This window comes from Sinocyclocheilus anshuiensis, unplaced genomic scaffold (assembly GCF_001515605.1).
Source record: "Sinocyclocheilus anshuiensis isolate Anshui unplaced genomic scaffold, SAMN03320099.WGS_v1.1 scaffold335, whole genome shotgun sequence".
Lineage (NCBI taxonomy): Eukaryota > Metazoa > Chordata > Actinopteri > Cypriniformes > Cyprinidae > Sinocyclocheilus > Sinocyclocheilus anshuiensis.
This window is the reverse complement of record NW_015548239.1, coordinates 197,756-219,025: the sequence shown is the minus strand read 5'-3', so window position 1 is coordinate 219,025 and position 21,270 is coordinate 197,756. Positions and strand designations below refer to the sequence as shown.

At 38.8% G+C, this 21,270-nt stretch overlaps 1 protein-coding gene across 3 annotated transcripts in view; it reads right to left on the bottom strand.

The window, feature by feature from the left end:
- Positions 1 to 8,872: 8,872 nt before the first annotated feature.
- The window catches only part of LOC107654837 (arf-GAP with SH3 domain, ANK repeat and PH domain-containing protein 2-like), a 32,893-nt gene continuing 20,495 nt past the window's right edge, over positions 8,873 to 21,270 (bottom strand). For 2 of the 3 annotated variants that reach the window (XM_016442094.1, XM_016442096.1), the window contains 16 exons: positions 20,544 to 20,613; positions 19,821 to 19,908; positions 18,427 to 18,475; positions 18,027 to 18,193; positions 17,434 to 17,567; positions 16,495 to 16,586; positions 16,185 to 16,407; positions 15,401 to 15,486; positions 15,171 to 15,286; positions 14,920 to 14,987; positions 14,389 to 14,493; positions 13,842 to 14,046; positions 13,344 to 13,608; positions 11,894 to 12,104; positions 11,173 to 11,301; positions 8,873 to 11,076 (listed from right to left, as the gene is read on the bottom strand). In XM_016442094.1, coding sequence (XP_016297580.1) covers positions 11,002 to 11,076; positions 11,173 to 11,301; positions 11,894 to 12,104; positions 13,344 to 13,608; positions 13,842 to 14,046; positions 14,389 to 14,493; positions 14,920 to 14,987; positions 15,171 to 15,286; positions 15,401 to 15,486; positions 16,185 to 16,407; positions 16,495 to 16,586; positions 17,434 to 17,567; positions 18,027 to 18,193; positions 18,427 to 18,475; positions 19,821 to 19,908; positions 20,544 to 20,613 — 2,083 coding nt within the window. In that variant the 3' untranslated portion in view covers positions 8,873 to 11,001. The remainder of the gene's footprint in view (positions 11,077 to 11,172; positions 11,302 to 11,893; positions 12,105 to 13,343; positions 13,609 to 13,841; positions 14,047 to 14,388; positions 14,494 to 14,919; positions 14,988 to 15,170; positions 15,287 to 15,400; positions 15,487 to 16,184; positions 16,408 to 16,494; positions 16,587 to 17,433; positions 17,568 to 18,026; positions 18,194 to 18,426; positions 18,476 to 19,820; positions 19,909 to 20,543; positions 20,614 to 21,270) is intronic. The other variant, XM_016442095.1, reaches the window with a different exon arrangement.

Below are 21,270 nucleotides of genomic sequence, written 5' to 3'. Positions count from 1 at the left end.
GTATCTTAATACATTAAGCCATATTAAGTGTTTATGTTTTTCTACAGGAGGAAAACGCTTAACGAGAGACTTTGTGCATTGCGTTCATATTCTGCTGTTCTGTGGCGACGGATTTGCGGGTATTGTCTTTTTCTTGCAGGACCCTGTATGTTATAGTACTAATTTAGTTTTAATCGTTTAATCACCACAGCTTCTTGTTTCCAATGGCAACACTCACGATTTGTGTCGATTGCAAGTGACGTCGCAGGTATCGGAGAGTGCAAGTGGCGATTGCAAGTGACATTGTAATTTAGTTTCTTTTTTCTTGTCTTCACCACCTGGCTACTGTTGTAAAATGTTGAGAGATTCAAACAAAAAGTAATCAATAAATAGAACAAAGTAAAAAAAAATAAAAGACTGCAAGTGAAGTCGCTAGCGGAAGCACAAGTGTCTGAGACTGCAAGTCTGAAAGTGCAAGTGCAAGGTGGCAGCCAGACCCTTCTCAGCTGTTATAATAAATGATCTGTTGGGTATTTAGGGCTGAAACTTCACAGACACATTTTGGGGACACCCAAGATCAATATTACATCTTGTAAAAAGGGGCATAATAGGTGCCCTTTAATGCAATTATTTTGGCTAATTGCCAAATTTTCCTTAGAGTAAAATATTTCCCCAAATGAATGTTGTAAACTATTCAGGGAACACTCTCATCTGGCACATCAATATTAAAGAAGAGTAAATAAGCAAAACTATTGATTTCATTTTCTGTGTATTTATTTACTTGATGATTTTAACTCATGTGTTTGGCTTCATGGCCAGAACAAAGTAGATAACAAAAATTATGATTAACTTTATTTATTTGTTGATTTAGCCTATTTATCTTTGATGACCAATTTTTATTGTTTTTAAACATAGAAAACACCACAAAACATATAGTGCAAATATAAACCTCCAACAAGGCAACTGACATAATTAATTTAAAAATATTACTACAACTAACTAAATAAATACATAAACAAATCTCCATGTGTAAATCTTGAATGACCTATTTTGTGCCTACTAAACAGCCTGATCGTGCCTATTTGAATTTTTTAAACCTCTTCTTACTAGAATGTGTTTCACATAGCATTGCTGTAGCATTCATTATATCCCATCTGCCACTTGCTGGTAAGTATAGAAATTAAATACTGGTCTGAGATCAGAGGGTGGAATTTGACAGTAGAAAATATAATACAGTTTGACGGTATACCATATTACATCATTTTGATTCCATATTGCTTCATTTAAAAATATTTCAGCTATGTCAATGTTTTGCAGGTGTTTCAGCTTTAGCTTGAACATGAGTTATTTCTCTAACAAATTACACATTATTGTTATATTATTTGAAATACAGAATATACATAAAACTCCTGTTTTATGAGTGCCAAGATCTGTTGCTTGGCAACAGCAGATCATGGAATGTTGTATTTGCGAACGATCTTACATGTCTGGCTATTTATGACCTCAGTGGGGGAGGAAAAGAGTGAGATGGATGCAGAAAGATAGAATAACTTCAAAGAGAACAAGAGAGGGAAATGTGTATGAGTGTGTGTGGGGGGCGGGCAGTCAATTCTGCTTTCCTACAAACCATCTGATATAAGGCTGTGTTGCTTGCTACAGGCAACACACAGAGGGAGGGAACAGGGTATGTTTAAGCAGGGATGGTAAAAAATAACCACTTTTTGGCTTTTTTTCCGTTGCGTGAGCTGATGTAGATATCTCTGGGGACAGCACAGAGTGAAAAAGAGAGAAAGAGAGGGGATGCTGAGTGGGCAGGAAAACAGACGGCGAGCATCCAATCAGCTGCAGCAAAGTCAGCGTCCTTTTGTCCAATAGAGTGTGACGCGTCTCCTCCAGTGTGAGCTAACAGCGTTGGTGGCTGGTGTCTTATTAATGAATGGAGCGTCTCACAGGCAACAAAACGGTGCTTGAGCTCTCTCTCCCTCGACGGAAAAGGCAGCACAAACAGAATAGTACTAGTGCTTCACACCTCGACAGAAAACAACTGCAGCAGCCGTGCGTAAATATGAAGAAGCACCAACACGAGGACGAGGACTCTGACAGCGATGCAGAGCAGGAATCTTCTGTTCCTTCTATGACGAATGTCCATCCTTCTTCTTCATCTTACAACTTCCTCCTTCCCTCGTCTTCTCAGCGGAGATCCATCTCCATGGGAGACTTTCGGAGAGTCCCTGCTGGACAGACGAGCTCCGAGCCGCCCTCTGCAGCTGCCACGGCACCCTCGTCCAAGCTGGTCACCCCCAGCTCAAGTATGGAGTTCGAAGCAGCTCGTCGGCGCCTCCTGGAGGTGGAGGAGCGCCAGCGTGTCATCAGGGAGATGGAGAGGCGACTGGAGGAGCTAAGGGAGGTGTTTGTGCGCTCCGAACAGGAGGCGGTGGAACATGGGGAGCTGGTGGCCCGCATCACCGCTGCCGCCCAGCAGGGCGAACTATATGTAGCGGAGAACGGACAGCGGCTGAAAAAGGGATTGCGGTTCAAACGGCACAGGACCACCATTGTCTTCTCCTCCATGCTGGGGCTGAGAACGTGCCTCCCTTGGCCTATCAAACTCAAATAATGAAACATCCGCTGCAAGACAGTCTTTTCACCGCTGTCACACGTCGCAACAGCATCATCCTCTTCAGATCCAAGGATGTCCATGGCTCATATTCTACTCGCTATTAGTCAGCAAATGCTGAAACCTTTGCTTTGTTTGTATATATTGTTAACTGAGATCTTAGATGGTGCTTCATTTGAGCCCACTGAATGGCGCAGGCCTCATATTTGCTGCTTGAACAACCCAAGACACTGGGCATTTTCTGTAATGTGTGTGAACTTTGCTGATGTTTAGAGCATGTGTCACACTTTCATGTACCTGGGGTTGCTTGGTGTGCATGAAAACGTGTGAATGTCAGGAGACAGCAGGGTGCTATTCTTCCAGAAGAAGTCAGTCAGGTTTCCTGTGATTGGTCGAAAATGAAAAGCATTGTTCTTGCTGCAGTAAGGTGTGCAGAAACAGAGCGTTTAGGCCTTTCATACCAAGAACGCTAACTATAACGCTAGCGATATTAGCGTCCACACTAATGGACGGTAACGTTCCGGTTGTTATAAGCATGCGCTACAGCATGTAGTCTGCCATTGTGAATGCACAACTCTTTAATGTCAGGTGGATTCTGATTGGCTATCAAAGATTTTATCATTCATCTGCTGGAAAAAAATTGGTTCTGTAAGTGATTCCAATAATATCGTTCGTATGTGACGGTATCGTTACATTTGTAGTGTGGACTTCACTATTTTCACCAAATTAGAATTTTATAGTTCTAGTTCTCGCTATAGTTATCATCCTTGGTGTGAACGACAGATGAATTGTACGTGATTGTGATTGTACGATTTGTGCACATATACTGGGGACGGGGGCTTGTGCGCACATGCGCTCTGGTCCTCTTTGAGTTCTCCAGCTTACATCTGGGGCGCCTATTGAGCATGTGTGGATGGAGAAGGGAAGTGGCAATTTTTCTCTCTCTCTCTCTCCTTCAACATTCCATCTGGGGCCTCTCTCTTCCCCCTGTCGCTTAGCAACCTGGACCTGACTTTCATTTCCTTCAGAATGTATTTGACATCAACAGATCCAAAACTACAGCTCATGAATGACAGGCAGAGGACATTTTGAGTTTCTTGCTGTGTGATTTCATTCACCGCAGACCGCTAGTTAGTTTGAGTGTACACTACTAAAATTGCCTTTAAATATGTAGCTGAAATATGTAAGCATATGGCTGTGTCTGAAATGTAAGTCCCAGTCAGTTAATGACCTCACAGGCAGTGAAGGTACTGTACATTCTAAGGCTTTCAAACCAGCTTCTAAAGCATCATACTGTCATGTGTAATGACCTAGAACTAATTCTTGTGAGAGATGAGCAAACAAATATTTAATGACTACAAATGCTTAATTCTCGCCAGAAAATCATACGTTATGAATGTACAGTCATACATTATTAACCACTCCATCAGATACCATTTTCAGTGTTTCCAGCACTCGATGAACCACACGCAAATAATGGAAAGTCACAGGCAACACAGGATCAACAACCTTCAAAACGAACCAGATGAAGGCACGTTAGACAGACAGGATGTTATGCTAACATCTGATGCCTTCCTACCTCCATATGCTACCTGCAAACGCTGCTTTTTTCAGGTTTCAGGCACAGCCAATATCACTCATTTGATACTGAATGGAAACAGGCTATTAAGTGTATCACATGCAGGTTGCTATAATCTTTTTGGTTAATTATTCGGTGCAACTGCTCTCATGGAAACTTCCTATCTTTGCTATTCCTCTCTCTCTTTGAGCAAATGGCTCTGGCTCAGCCTTGTTTGAGAGGAGTGCGTTTGGGGACTTCAGCAAAACACAGGAGACTGCTATTCTTGGCTTGAACCGGTTAAGTCTGGAAGATTCTAGGCTAGGTAGAGAGAGCAAGATGATATGATGCTGGCTATCCTTGTATGTCAATATCCTTTTCTTCTGCAGATAAATTTATGCTGTACTGCAGGGTAAGACAGCAGGATTGTACATCACCACTGAGAATGTAGCCTGCACCTGGCATCTTGCCTCATTGTGTAAGCAGACAGTTGCTCTACTCGCGGCATCGTATTGGAAAAAACAATGAATTACTGCATCATAATATATCATTAGCCTATATAATGTATACTTTTAAAATACTACTACTACTACTAATTATTATATTATTATTAATAATACAAATAATAATATTAATAATTACATTTAATGAGCACAAGTTATTATAGCAGTAGTCCAAACATTTAGCATTAACTTTGCTCCGTATTATCAGATTCTGTTCTACCAAAATTTGAAAGTCTTTAATAAGATTTTAAGCATCTATTTACTCTTATGTAACATTAATTATTCAGCTGAAACGCTGTGATTACAATCATTGCATACACAGAATAACTTTTGACAGGGTCCCTTTGCTGTCCACTCTATATATACTACTGCACACATGGTGCTTTTTGTCTTTGCAGCTCTGCGTGTGACGCTATTAGATTTGCGTCATTTGACGGGGCAGGCTGCCTGCAGACCACAGTCTTTATTCATTTATATTGATCAGGCGTAAAGCAAACACAATAGAGGTGACTGAATCTCAGTTCAAGGGCTACTTACATTTCTTTAATGAAAGAAGATCTCGGTGTCCTTTAATGGTTGTGCCGATCTCCCTCATTTTAGGAGGGATTTGATTTAGGCAGCTGTAGATTATGCTAGATTTAGGACACGCGACTGGCTGCTGTAGAGTGTGAAAGACGATGAACACGCCTGCAATGTTCTTGAGCGACATATCAACTGCAAACCAAACTATGTTGTTGAGATGAAAGCCTTGTGTGAGGACATGTATTTAGTGATCACTGTTGGAATGAAATGATGAATCCATCTAATAGGCTCCCCTACAAACAATTACCATGGTAACCACAGTTTCTGCTCAAATATCTTGATTTGTAGAATTAAAATGTTACAACTGTAAAACCACAACAACAGTGTAGTAAGGTTTCAAATGATGATATTTATTACACAGATCTCTGGAGTGCTTGATTCTGATTGGTCAGTTGTGGTATTCAGTGCTCTGATATTTCATAATATAGAGTGCCCACCCACTTTTTCAGTGGCCTCGGTTCCAGAAGTATTCCTATTCATTTTTCCCACAGTTTTTTCTTTGAGTGTTTATTTAAGAGTTATAAGCCATGATCCAAACCAATCAGCTACAAGGTGCATCACAACATTACAAACTTTGAAGCAAAAAAAGTGAAAATTGGACAAAAAGAAAAAGGTACAAACCTGTGCACTTAATAGTTTTAACCACAGTCCCATAAAGTATTGTGAATGACATAATAGAATTAAAAATGATGGGGATATATAAATGATTGATTTAAAAATTTTGATTTTATATAGAAAAACTGATTTTTTTTGTTTATTGCAAAATATGCATATTAGGCTATATTCATATTTAAGAACATAGGGAAACTGGCTTTATTTGCAGTGCTTCATGGGAATGGGCAGGCGCTTAAGTGGGCAGTTCTTTTGGTGTGATTTGCTTCTTGCAATTATGTGATTGGTAAAGATTTCTTTGCAGAATCTTGGGTAATGTAGTTTTTCACCAGAAATTTAAAAAATACGCTGAAACAATGCAGACTGACATCTTCAACAAAAGCATAAATCATCGATGAACAACTTTGTAGCTCACAGTAGGTCTGTCTTTATCCCCTACAGAGAAAATGAATGGGATTTTTACTTCTGGAACTTGTCTGTTGCACATCATTTCCATGGATTATTGTGGTAGTAGCACTGTCAGGTAGCATGGTACATTTTTTTAAGAGAATCTTGGTTGTAGAAATCCTGCAATGCTACCAGATGACCGGTTTAATGGTTTCTCGTTGGTATTCGTGATTTGTAGGCTACATTTTCTCAAAAGCTACGTAGAGTTTAACATTCATCAAATGCCTTATCTCGTTTACTGTACATATGTCATTCATTCACGCTGTGTGGTTTAAAGACACGTCAGCTGGTTTCTCTCACACACTGATTTTTGCACTGCACCTTTCATGAGTTTTGCTATGACAGATATTAAAAAAAGCTTTCCCAAAGATCTCTCTGGGCCCACTTGCAGGATGAATGTAAAGTCTGTCCTTGTGTTCATGTATACAGTTATGATGCCATATCCTAGAGGTTTCATCAGGTAACACTAATCTTTGTAAATACTTTTGTTGGATATTCTGCTTTTGTTGTCACATTCTTTAGATTAGCTGATTCATTATTTCTTTTCTCAACTGTAAAATAACTTTCTGCAAGCTAATGTAATCTTAATGCTCAACAGCTATTTACAATAGCTTTTATTTTTAGTGACAATATAAGAGAAGCTTTTTGGATAAAAGACATTTATTGGGGTTCACAAACTCTTTAAACATAACTTTGTTTGTGCCTATGATGCCTTTGACTCTTTTCGTTTGAACACTATTGAAATTGAATAAGAATGTATCATGCTTTGAATTTATGTATATTTATGTATATATATTTTCAAAGTTTTATTCACAATCTTTAAAAATGGCCTATTCTGTAATGTTACTGTTATTTCATAATGTGTTTCACAGAACAAGATTCAACATTCAAAAACCTTTGACTCTTGTCTAACAGTGAAATTATGTATTTTTTATTTTATCTTTATGCTGATGTAGTCACTGGATTTTTACTACATTACTTGCGTGGTTTGCTGAACAAAAAAGACAGTTGGAAATTAAATCAGTTTCACATGCTTCTGCATATCTATCAATGATATATTGAATATTAGAATTGTTTTTGCTGACCTTTTTAATGAACCTGTTTGCCTATCAAAATGCTGATCTTATGCCAAAGAGAGAAACTAATATGCCTCTATCTATTTTAAACAGTGAGTCTCTCAACAGAATTTGATAAGTCAACAGGACCTGAAGAAACGCTTGATCCAGCACAGCTTGGAACCATTTCTGCTGAAATCAGTACCAACACCCTCCTTTCTTTCCCTGTGCCATCTGGCAATCTGACACACATCAGCATTAGAGGAAACAAAGACCGCTAATGTCAGCCCACCTGACATAAACAATTATAAACGCAAAGGTCAAATGCTTACTTGGATTAAGATCGATTTTAAATTGATTGCCTAAGTGTCTTACAGCAGAAAAGAAACCTGGAAAAGCTCATGATATTAGAGACTGATCCACAGTCAGAGACTAAACCCCTCAACTTGTATCTGCAAAAATAATTTATTTTCAATTTATTGTTAAATTATCAATCCTTTTTTTGTCATAAAGTAAAAATGTAAAAAAAACATCCTTAAAACATGATCGAACTGAACATGTTTTAAAGATGATTTTATATTTTTAAAATTGCATAAGAGATCCTAGAACGTATATGTAGTTCAGTCGCAGAACACGCAAGAGGGCAAAAGGGCAACCAATAGTTGTAACCTCATTTGCAGTTTATACAAAGATTAGTAAAGCACTCATGTTGTGGTTAGCATAACATAAGGCCTTGCGCAATGTTATTAACCCCTAATGAAAAAAGCAGTCAAGGCCTAATGATTAGAGATTTGGACATGTAACCCAAAGGTTGTGGGTTCGAGTCTCGGTACCAGCAGGGATTGTAGGTGGAGGAGTGAATGTCCAGCGCTTTCTTCCACCTTCATACCATGACTGACTGACACATACAAAAATGGCTGCCCACTGCTCCGGGTGTGTGTTCATGGTGTGTTTGTTCACTACTCACCGCTGTGAGTGTGCACTTGGATGGGTTCAATGCAGAGCACAAATGGGACTCCATACTTGGCTACACGTCACTTTCACTTTACTATGACATTATAATAGCCCTGATCCAATTGGCTGGGTTTAGTTGAGTAAAAAGCTTGCCTTGGTGATTCTCCATACACATAAAAAATCTTAAGTATATCCAAGTTGTGTAACTGGTCAAAATTTTCCACCGTATTTCCTTGGATATGCGTTCTTAAAGTGAATGTATTAAGCAAAGAACAATTCAAATGAATGTACCATACATCTGCACTTTGCTTTGGTGTACATGTGCTCAAATTAGGATCACTAGTCAATAAATCTGATTGATCAGTAAGAACAGAAAACTTGTGGGAATAGATAATTGAAATGACTGACCACTGGTTTTTAGGGAACCAAGTATCATCATATATCACATATTATATTATTTTCCCATAATGTAATTCAAACTCACTTTATTTCAGAGCAGACAAATGTGTCTAATTATAGAACACAGTGTCAGAGACATCATAAAGCAACACTGGAACAACTGAAATGCTTCAACAAAATTTTATTCACACTTTTACACATTCCTAAAACATTATTTAAAACATTTAAAATGTTTTAACACTGCTACATTCCAAGTAAAATCCTCATAGTATGTATTTTGAATACTGAAGGCAGTAGAACAAAATAGATGACGGCTTACACATGGCATTCAACCAAGGAGAATTGTTGTATTGTGTTGCAAGCCAGTGGTTCTCATTTGCAGACCATCACAGTGAACATCTGCTTCAGACTGACCTGCAACTTTCTGAGCAGTGACGTAACACCTGTCAATTATGCAACAGCTCAGTCAGACGCTAAGAGCTAACAATTTTCAATCTGTCAAGAAGTTGAGTGCTGGCAAGTCCATTAGGCCCATCCTGGATGGATGGCTGACTGTCAAAAAAAAAAAGGAAAACGGTACTAATATAGATTTACACACACATGTATCATGTCTGTGAATAATCCTTTTGCAAAAAAGATACATTTTTAATCCAGGATTTGTGGGGGAAAAAAAATTGTTGCGTGTTTGACGATTGCAGAGGGTTTATATATTCTAGAAAAAGATACTTATGCCATTTCCCCAGAAAATGTTTTTTGAAGCAATATGTTCTGTAATAATAAAGCACTTTAATGGCTAGACTATGATCACAGTTAGATCAAAGGTTTTGTAATCTACTGTATGATTATCCCAGACATAACACGTGATTATAATTTGCAAATATTTAATTGTCTTCTTAGAAATAGATGCTAAATAATATCTTAGAAAAAAATATGCTATGAACAAACTGGATGTGACATTTCTCATTAATATAAGAAGTTACAGTGATACAAAATGGTTAATTTTCACAAGCATAATTTACACGCAGCATTACCTTTTGCTTTCCTAAAACAAAGTCAGCCGAACCAACATGCGTACGTTCATCTCTGCCTAAAAAATGCTTCACAGAAGTCAATGAGATGGCAGAAGGGAAAACATCTGTTGTGTACTTTCAGTTTATCAAACATTTATACAGAGTCTGCTGGTTCAAGACACGTCCCAAATGCACCACAAACCACCTCAGTTTGGAGGGAGACCCCATTAAAATAAAAACATAATGCTGACCGATAACAATACAGACAGATAAGACTTAGCGAGGGTGGCAAGTGCAGAAAGAACTTTTTTCATAGACAAACTAACGGAGATTTCTAAACATTAGCATAGAATATGGACACTTGAAGATATGTTTTACTACAGAATTTTAGAAGCAAAGAAAATGGAATAATAGGCTACCAAAACACAAGTACTTAAACTGTGAAAATAACTAGGTGGCAGTGGCTTGCGTGTTTTTCTGTGCTCTGTAAGGCCTAACAGTGCCTGTACTGTGGGTAAGCTGATGTTTCCTATGGCTTGAAATACTGAATTGTAAACTTTCTGCAGTCAAAAAAACATATTTGTAATTTAATATTCACATTCTGGTGTTCCATTTGAGGATTCTAGAAGTCTTCAAGTGTTTCATTCTAAATGTTGCAAGTTGTCTGGATGTCTGGGAATCAGCAGCAATAGGAGACGTCGGTGCAGAGGAGACAGATGAAACCAAATACACCATCATTTAACTCTGTCTGGAGGACCTGGTGTCTAGCCAGAACTAATGGCATGTCATTAAAATAATCCAGAGAGCACTGAGCAACTGAACCAACCACAGGATGAGCTTCAGTAAATGAGCCCAGTGCCTCAAAGTCTGGATGACAATCTCTTAGAGACCTCAAAGTCCAAGTGTTTGTCCAAATGCCTCAACGCCAATATCAATAAGAACAAGTGATGTTGTTTGCTTAAACAACACAGCCAGGAAGTTTTAAAAGCTGGACAGCTTTCATCCGTTTTCTGCCTGTTCCAAGTCCAGTCATTGGCATGATGTACCTGCCAAACCTTCAGTCCAGATAAACAGCTGAGATACATTACATGCAGCACTGAAACGGATCAGTGGATCATCTTACAGCATCCACACTAATGCTGTGGAAGAGTCTGGTCTCCAGTCTTTCATCTTCTAAGTGCATTTCAGGCCTCCACAGCTTCTAGGTCTAGAGCCTTTTCAAGATAAAAGCAACAGTCTAGACTAGTTCCATGTGGTGTAATGCGAGTGTTCCTGGAGGTTCATCTCATTCTCCTAATTTATGTACATAGTTGACTGGAAAAGAGCCACTTCTAGAAGGTTCTCCCTCTATATGGCCCACCTGGGAGGGAAAGTGTGCAAGATGTTGAAGTCTTCAGTTATTCACAGATACTGCAAAGCTGTGTGAGTGTCAGTGTGAGAAAGTTTAAATACTTACCCACCAGTGTGGGTCGTCAGTTGCTGTCACTACGATGACCTCATTCTTAAAGAAAGCCAGCTGATTGGGACCAACCGCTCTACAGTCAACTAACGCTCTGACCTTTTTGGGTCTCTCCTTTAATGAGATCTGAAACACATACAGAATAAACACTTTAGCAAGTTAAGGCTGGAATACACTACATGATTTTTGAAATCTGATTTTAAAACACTACTAGTCAACTTTGGTTGACAAAAAACTGGACATCGTACATTAAACGACTAAAGATTTCACGTGGTTCTGAACACAACGGACTCATGCAGAAACGTGCCTCATTGCTAGGAGACTAATGACAAATCAAACAATGTGTGTTCTAAAATCATCTCAAAATATTAAATATGCTTGATATTCTAAGACTGGATGGAATCAGAATCTGAAGCTAAAAATCAGAGTGTGCCCCATCATACACATCATATGTGATTTTCTGTGAAATCAGTCAACTCGACTGTTCAAAATCTGCAGACTGGCTATGACTTTCAGCAACTTCTCCTGTTCTCCAGACTGCAAATTGAGGAAAGATTTAGGCAGAATTTGTGTATAGTATTCCTGCTTTTAAATTCATTTTCACAATTAAAGGAATAACGAACTGCAAAAAAAATAAAATAAACATACTATGTAAACATCAGGAAGACATTTGAAAAATCATATTTCTCAAGGTAAAGATCATAGCATGGCATGTTACCATGGCATTTTTGCGTGAGCGAGGTGGCGGCAGTATGACTGGCACTGTGGCACTGTTGTTAGCATTCGCTGGCGGAGATGCAGGGTTGGGAGCCCCACCCACTGGACTGCAGTAGAGTTCCTCCAGACTGCCTGCACACCCTGGAGATGGGGTTGAACTCTTTCCTTGACTCCCGCTGCTCGTGCGGCGATATGAGGTCGTCTTCTCTGAACTGCAGACACGTGTGATATTTGTATGACAATAAGTCACAATACTACACACGTATTCAAAATTTCAGATTTTAATGAATGCTACTATTTTAATATTGTTAACAATACTGAACTGATAGCTCAAAAATCATAAAAATATGTCTTGTCTCATTCTTTAATAATCTTTCCAAGAGATTTTACCTACCTAATTCCCACTTATTTTGTTTCTATCAAATCAGGCACTTTGTTCAAAAACTATTCCCTCATTTCCCGAATCGCCCGCCTGAATCCCCATTGGATGACTTCTTAAAGCTTGAACCACACTCAAAACATTGTACTTCTGTCATTTATAACCAGATTAGAGAGGATTGGGAGAGGGACTTGGGATTTGAGTTATCTGATGAACACTGGGAACGTATTCTTGATCTCGTTCATACATCATCAATATGTGCAAGACATAGCCTGATACAGTGTAAGATTTTACACAGGGTTTACTATACTAATGCTAAACTTGCTAAAATATATCCTTTTGTCAGTGATGCATGTAACAGGTGTAGGAACTCGCCAGTGGATCTTATTCATATGCTGTGGGAATGCCCTAAATTATTTGATTTTACCAAAATATTTAAAACTCTGAAGGAAGACTTTGACATAGATCTTGATCAAAATCCACTTTTTGCCATTTTCGGCATGGCAGTCGATGCTGCCCTTTCAGTGATGGTTCAAAAGGCTATATCCTTTACTACTTAGCGAGACGTCTAATCCTTTTAAAATGGAAACATGCCTCACCCCCTACTTTTGATCCATGGCTGAAAGAGGTGTTTACTTGCATCAAATTGGATAAAATTATACTGTCACTCAATGAGCCTTTAAGGACCTTTGATAAACTGTGGGGCCCATTTTTAGATTATTTGGAGGATAACTCTTATTATGGATTCTTTTTTTTTTTACTTATTTATTTATTGTTATAATTTTTTTGTATGGGAAGTTTTTCTTAGGTATAGTTGGTTGAGGGAGGTGCTTACTAGGGTATGAACAGTGCATTGTTGTCTTTGAATTTGATGTTCAGTGCAGAAAATCAAATAAAAGAAATTTGAAATAAAAATATGTCTTGTGACAATTTATTTTTCCAGCAACTCCTAACTAATGGGTTTAAATATAATAAACAAAAAATTACAATACAGATCATTAAGTACGATATTGAGGAAACCTCTGGCCTTGGAAGATAAATGCAGCATAGGACCAGGACCACAGTGACAAACCTGACAGGTCCTCTCTGACTCTGTGGTGAGGTGGAGTGATTTTTGCCCTCGGCCCCTGAGGAGAAAAGTTGTCCCTCCCAGGACAATGTCTGTCTGTGTCCTTTTGACCCTCCAGTGCTATGAGAGCGTGCAGGTGTTGGTCCAGGGGACTCCGTCACAGGGGACGAAGTGCTGATTCTCTGAAAGCAATCGGTGGGGTGGGAACTCTGACGGCAGGGGGCGTGAGTCTCTGGAATGGAACCTGAGATCTGAGGATCTGAACGACCTGCAGGGACACAAATTATCTTTGACCTTGCTGTGGTTTGTCTGGAATAAACCTGCAGGGTTTCTACACAATTCACATATGCAAAGGAGCTCAATTCAGCTTCTCAGAGAACATCTAAACTTCAGATCATTCCTTAGCTTTTGTTTATCAGGTCAAACCTGCACAAGCATTTTTGGGATATACAAAATTCCAGATTTAAAAAGTAAATTAAACGCTAACAAACAGTATCTCACCTCTTTGTATTGCTTTAGCTGGCAGGGGAGGAGGCATGGAGCCATTAGTGGGGGCGCTGTTATTGGGTGGATTTCGATATAGGAAGTCAACGTTCTCATAGGTCCTGGCCAGGCTGCCTTTATTTAAATTCCATGCAGCCGAGCAGTGACCATTGCTGCCAGTAGGGAGCAGCGGAGACCGTGAGCCCTTAGGATGGGGACTCACCTAAACAAATAGTTATTGAACATTATATTTAACATTGTAAGTCCAAACAGAGACATACTTTTATTTATGAGCATTCATAGATTCATAGACTCGTATATTTATAATGTTCCTATTTAAAAATAAATAAATAAAAAAAATTAATATTGCTGAACCTGAGCACTGTTTTATCATTGATTCTGTAAATTCTAAAACAAAGAAACATTATGGCATTAATAAATTATTTTATTATTATTAAATGCAAAATAGAGAAACATTTTCACCAGTGGTCACAGCCTAAGATACCTCTGTACATATCATGGTGAAAAATACAAATAGTAAGAAATAGTTAATCTTGTTACAGACCCTTTGGTCCAGATCATCTTCACTGTCATACATGTCCTGTGGCGTCTCCCATGTGTATTCAACATGGATCTGAGAGTTGAACTTCCCACTGTGGGCCAATTCCAGCTAAACATGCACACAAAGAAAATGTAAGAAATCCACAGCCAATTCACTAACTCACTTTTGACCAGACTGATATATCACACTAGTGTCCTATTAGACAGAGCAAATACAAAGATTCAAATCCAGCTCTATTTTTATTTATTTGTTTGTTGTTTTTATACTGTAATGAGTCAAAGGTTGGATGATCCCTGGTCCTTTATTTGGAGACACTGGTATTTATAACAGCTACTAGGTTTGCTTTATGTGATGATATTATTATATGCAAGGAAAGGACAAGGGAAGTTCCTTATGAAAACACTGTTACATGAGACTTTAGGATATTAAACAGGATAAAGTTTAACCTAGTCAACCTAGGAATAATATCTCTACAAACGTGCTCACATACACACACAAAGTCAATAAAAGCTTTATGCAATATCTGATACTCACCAATTCGACACAATGCATGTGCTGCAGTCTCTTGGCAATGTCTAGAGCTGTCTCACCCGCTGAGTTCACTACAGGACAATCAGAACAATGGAAGGGTCAAAATCAGGACAGACTGATCGATTTGTCTATCTATCTCCCTCTCAAAGTTGAAGTCTGTCATAGTCATAGTCTGTTTATCCATCTATGTATCCATCCGCCTATCTATCCACCATGTTCATCGTTGAATTTGTGTATATGTGAGAATTGTATACCTGTGTGTAAAACAGCCTTTGCTTTGAGCAGAAGTTTCAAGCACTCTGATTTGTTGTATAATGCACAGTAATGAAGCGCTGTGTTTCCTTCTGCTGTCTTCTTTTCCAGGCAGCCACTGAGAAAACAAACACACACACACACACACACACACACACACACACAAAGCAGTCAGCTATGGACATCCTACTTGGATGCTGACGGATCCGTGACTATAGCAGATTTCTCTCACCAGTTCTGAGCTAGAAAATCCACCAGAGCCAGAGAAGTCTTCTCAGACATGCGCACAGCTAAGTGAAGACCGGTCTCCTTCAGGTACTGTTAGACACAGAAGAGAACAAGATAAATCTACAGGCTGCTGCAAACCGGCCACTGTCTCGGTGAAATAAATGTACTGTTATTCACCAGTTCAATAAATCACAGCAGAATGGATGAGGAGTGACGGAGAGAAGATTAAAAAATTACTCAGTTGGCGTTATACAATTCTCCACTTGTGAGTATATGTGTGTTAAAATAAAAATGTTGGTGATTCAGTCATTGAATCATTCAAGTCAAATTCTGTCTTAGAAAAGAGACTTTGGCCAAATAACACACACACACACACACACACACACACACACACACACACACAACAAACTCAAACACAAATACAGCAGTCATTACACAGCTTGTGTTTACTTCCTGAGTGGGCTGAGGAGAGGGAAATCTGATTAGAGATGGAAAAAAGAGAGGAAATACAGAATTACAGAGAGAGTGTGAATGATGTATGATTAATGACGTTTAACCACACAGATGTCTCAGTCATTTCTGCTTATACAGCTCAAAATGATCAAAACGAATTAAACATCTATTTGAGTAAACCACAGGAAGTCTCATATGATGGATGGACCCTGTGAAAGCAACTAAACATCTCAAGAAAAGTCTAAAGCACGAGTGAAGGCATATTAATAAGCCTTGATGGTTTTGTTATCATTGTGGTTGTGTTTGTGTATATATGGTGGGATTGAGGCTCTCACCTGTCTGTCAGGTGTGGCCACTGGTTTAGACAGGTCCTCTCCCTCTGCATAGAGCTGTAGCAGTGACGTGAGATCTTTGCTCCTCACAGTGTCATATACGTGGTATGCTTCAGAGTGTTCTTTTGGGAGGACGTAGCGTCGCTCTGCATACTTCGCTACAATGTACTCCTTCCTCACTGTCCTGAGGCACGCAAACAAAATGAAGCCAAAAAAGTCTGAGCTACTGATAAAGCGGAAAAAAAAGCTTTTGTAAAAAAAAAAAAAAAACAATCATATGGAGCTATATACTTGACTGCACAGTAGGACTCACATGTCGCTTTTTGGGAGGGGCTTGACTGCATCATTGGGCAGGTTGACTTCCATGATGTCATTAAACTTGGCATTTCCAATGCTCACTGCCAACTGTGAACCAAAACACAACTGATAAACGAATGTTTGCAGTAAAAGACCACAGACATTTTAACACTGAATTCATGCATCCACCTTCATATGTTTGGTAATTTATCTGTAATCTAACTGACAAGTAACTAACAAACTAATAAATAACACTCATGTGTGCAGGAGCAGAATTTCTGCTTTACTGTCAGAGGTAAAAAGTTAATATAAACATGTACAAATGTGAGCGAGTCACTTGTGAGTAACTACTGACTCAGTCCCAGTGGATTATGGGTAAAAAGTTCAAGATAAATGTGATTTCTGTCAGGACCACTATCAAAGATGATTGACAATTAGCATACAGTTTGGATTGGCGGTATGGTTCTGTTCTGGGCAAGAACTCCCTGCGCATTCAAGCAGCCTAGCATGGATGAGAGCAGGGAGAGCAGCGATAACCCCCCAGGGTAAACAGAACAGAACCAACATAAATGTATTGCAGATCTCGTTAAAGTTCAATAATTTTATGTACATATTTTAGATTTAGTCTGATTCAAAGGATAATCAGAAGGCTGAATCCTGACTGACAGAGGAGGAGCTGGGGATGGAGGAGGGTAATTAGCTATTGAGTAATGTGAAAACTGCTGATAATACTGAGGGACCTTATATATGAATGCTTAGATAGGTGTCGTATTCCTATAGGTAGATGGGGATCAGCTGAGAGTCAGCTGATGCGAGCTTGACTAACGTGACCTGCCAGAACTAACGCTACGCTTGATAATTACCACACGAAAAAAAGTAAATGTGAACTGAATAATTAATTGATCTAAATGATCTTTTTACGTTTTGGCGTGTGTGTGTGTGTGTGTGTGCTTACCAGGAGCTCAGATGTGCTCAGCACATCAAGAGTGAGAGACTGAATTCGTGAGTGATGTACTCCAAGCTCACGATGGATTCCTGAACACTCGATACAGGTGAGAATTCCCAGGTTAGTGGAGAGCCAGGTGGGTTCTAAAGAGCACAACACACGTCAACATTTCTTTGCCACTCTTTAACACCTTTTACTAACCAATAAAGTGTTTTTCAAGAGCTCTTCATAAAGATGATGCAGTAATTCTGTAGAACAGACATAACGTTATGCATTGCTTAAATATTTCATTGATCTAAATTGTCTCGTGTAAGAAATACATATATGTAAAACTACGTAAGGATTCAATTTAATGACTCTTCTCGTATCATCATTTTGATTCGATTTAGAATAACATAACAAAACACATGGGATTTCTGTATTTGTGACATGGTAAGTGGCCATTCACACAGAATGCATTTTTGTATTTAAAAATAAAAAGACATACGAGTGCAGTGGTCAAACACGTGCATCTAGCAAAAAATAAAAATAAAAAAAGGAAATGTATTCTGTGTGAACGGCCCCTAACAGCATTTAAATGCATTAGGTTTTTTTTTCGAGACCTGGGGCTCCGCAGTCGCAGCAGGCCTCATTGCCAGGCTGGTTTTTCAAGCCTGAGATCACAGCTCGGACGAGCTCCTGCAGACCACTGTCCTGAAACTGGAGCTGATCTCCTCCGAGAGCCGTGTTCAAGGCCTCCTCCTTACTGTTCTGCAGCACTGACACCCATCTGCAAGAAGACCAATGAAGGGATTACAAAGAAAAGACGCGTGTTCATATCAAAAGGTGACCATTCAGATACATCCGTTGCATCAGAAACATTTCATCTTTCTTTATCTTACTCTTTACTTTTTATTCTTTCTCTTCTTGAGAAGCAGGTTTTGAACCTGCTCTCTCCTGCATGTCTGTAAATGCCGCTCTGTAGAGTACGGGGGGGGGGGTTATGTAAATTTCTGCACTTACATCATGCATTCTTGTTCGTCCTCAGCCTGGAAATGGTATGTACGATTGTCTGCAAGGACAAAGAGAGAAAGTGAGAAATAAATAGTGTGTGCGTTTGGTGGGCCTCTATGCAAAGGAAACATAAGCCTCTTTCACACAGAGATTTCGGAAAATACATGGATAATGTGTCACGTGATTTGCCCCGGGATCGTTTGATTTTGGTTCATTCACACTGCCAGTGATTTTCCGGTGTTGTGCCAAATTTCAACCCCCTGCCGAATTATTTACCCCCCTCGTTCAAGTCGATACCTGATTGCCTAATCTTAACCCTACACCTACTCCTAAACCTACCAATACTAGGGAGGTAATAATCTGGTGGGGGGTCAGAATTGGGCACAACACCGGCAATTTTCTGGAATCAACACACAGTGTGAAAGGGGCTATGGAAAAACATTCTGATATACAGGAAATCAACAGAAAAAAAACAGGTCAGGACTAGCCACTCAACTTACCTGCATTCCATGATCCACATACACCTACATACCTATTCTTCAAAACGTTATTTACATACTTCTGAACACCCACATGCATAAAACACCTCGCCCTGTTTAACATACTAGATTTCCCTGAATGCATCACATACTGGTCAGTTACATCACCAGCAGTGAACTATTTCCAGCCATGAATGTTAAATTCATCCCTGGCTAATCCTTGGATATGTTCAGAATAGCATACTATTGTTATTATTTCTGAGGTATATGTATGCATAGAATACCCAGACAACCCATTATATGTATTAAAGCTAAATGCTACAAAATGAAATTTCAGACAAAACTTTGAAAAATATACAATGAATTAAAATGTCATTAAAATTCTACTTAGTTATGTTTTACCATTATAAGTGAGAAAGTTGTGTGACAGCAATGTATCATACTACGTACTGCTTAAAACGTACATTGCCTTCGGTTTCAATTATTATTTTTAAAGATTAGCAGGAAGTATACAGGTGCATCTCAATAAATTAGAATGTCATGGAAAATTTCATTTCAGTAATTCAACTCAAATTGTGAAACTCGTGTATTAAATTCAATGCACACAGACTGAAGTAGTTTAAGTCTTTGGTTCTTTTAATTGTGATGATTTTGGCTCACATTTAACAAAAACCCACCAATTCACTATCTCACTACTTCAGTCTGTGTGCATTGAATTTATTTAATACACGAGTTTCACAATTTGAGTTGAATTACTGAAATAAATGAACTTTTCCATGACATTCTAATTTATTGAGATGCACCTGTACAGTATGTGCTGCACACTATTCAATCATTAGTATGCTAGTTTCCCATTCCAAACATAGTTCTTTTCTTCATACCACAGCAGAGATGAAAAGGGTGAAAGGTCAGAGATCAACGTACGTGTAACTAAATCAAATGTTCTCTTTTCCTCAGGGTTGGGCCGCACCTGACATGTCAGGAGGTTGAGCTTTGCGGGTGGTCTGTTGATCTGAGAGTGAGAGAAGAATCATAACATGCTTAAAGTGTATTCTCATCACATATGTGGTCACTCACTAAATCAAAGGCAAACAAATTTCACTTGCAATTATGCTGTGGCAAGGACTGATGCTAAAGATGTGCGTAAAAGCTTACATAACGTTTATGGTTGCTAAAACACTGAAGCTGGAAGCACACAGACATGTAAGCAAAACCAGTGAAAGCTTTGGGTTTTGACAATGTGGATGATTCCAGATAAAACATTTTTATGTGTTTTGGCCTGTAGTTTGTGGTTCTGAAAGGAAATAGCAATCAGTCTTTCTCATATAGCTTGGGAAAATTTGATTGCAGGACTCTGAAGCTCAAGTAATCACTCTTGAGGCTATAAGAACTGGAAACAGCCTTTGTGTGTCATCACCAATGTCAGTTTATGATTTGTGCTAATTAAACAATAATCACACAAGCAAGAGTACTGATTACAGCATAGTGATTCAGCCACAGGATTTATATAGAAGGTTTGTAAACAAAAAGTTAATATTAAGTACTTAAATTCCTCTCAGCCAAGCAGATTCAAAAGACTGTAATATAATGAAGTATGTGTAACTAGAAGCTGTTGAGCTGTGTGTGTTTGTGTCTCTCAAATCTCACCGTGCTGTGTGAAATGGTGAGACAGCCATATTTAACCCCACACTTCCTCTTCTGCCAAACCTTTCTGATCCTAAAACACAAAGATCACGGAAAATCCCTAACAATTCACATTCAGTATTCATCAGTATTAGCATAATAGCTCCATACCAAAGGTTTATTTCAAAGAAAAACAAAAGTATGTTTTACCCTTACTTCTATTATTTTTCTCACGGAGATCAAATTTTACCATATTAAGGGGTCCTTGTCATCAAATTTTATACAGTTGATTGCTTTACCAAATAAACTCTATACGCAGAAATAACTAGTAGCCAGTTGTTAATTGTACTGATTCATTAGCTCTCTAGTGAAGTCACAATCAGTAATTAAAGGGATAGTTCACCCAAAAATGAAAATTTGATGTTTATCTACTTACCCCCAGAGCATCCAAGATGTGGGTGACTAACACAAACGAAGATTTTTAACTCAAACCGTTGCAGTCTGTCAGTCTTATAATGGAAGTGAATGGGAATCACGGCTTTGAGAGTCAAAAAAACATACACAAACAAAACCAAATTAAACCCTGCGGCTCGTGGCGCTACATTGATGTGTAAAGAAACGAAACGATCGGTCTGTGCAAGAAACTGAACAGTATTTATATCGTTTTTTACCTCTGATTCACCTCAATGTCCGAACTGTCCTGAGCGCGTTCTCAACAGCCGGCGCGTGACGCGTCTTCTTCTTCTTCTTG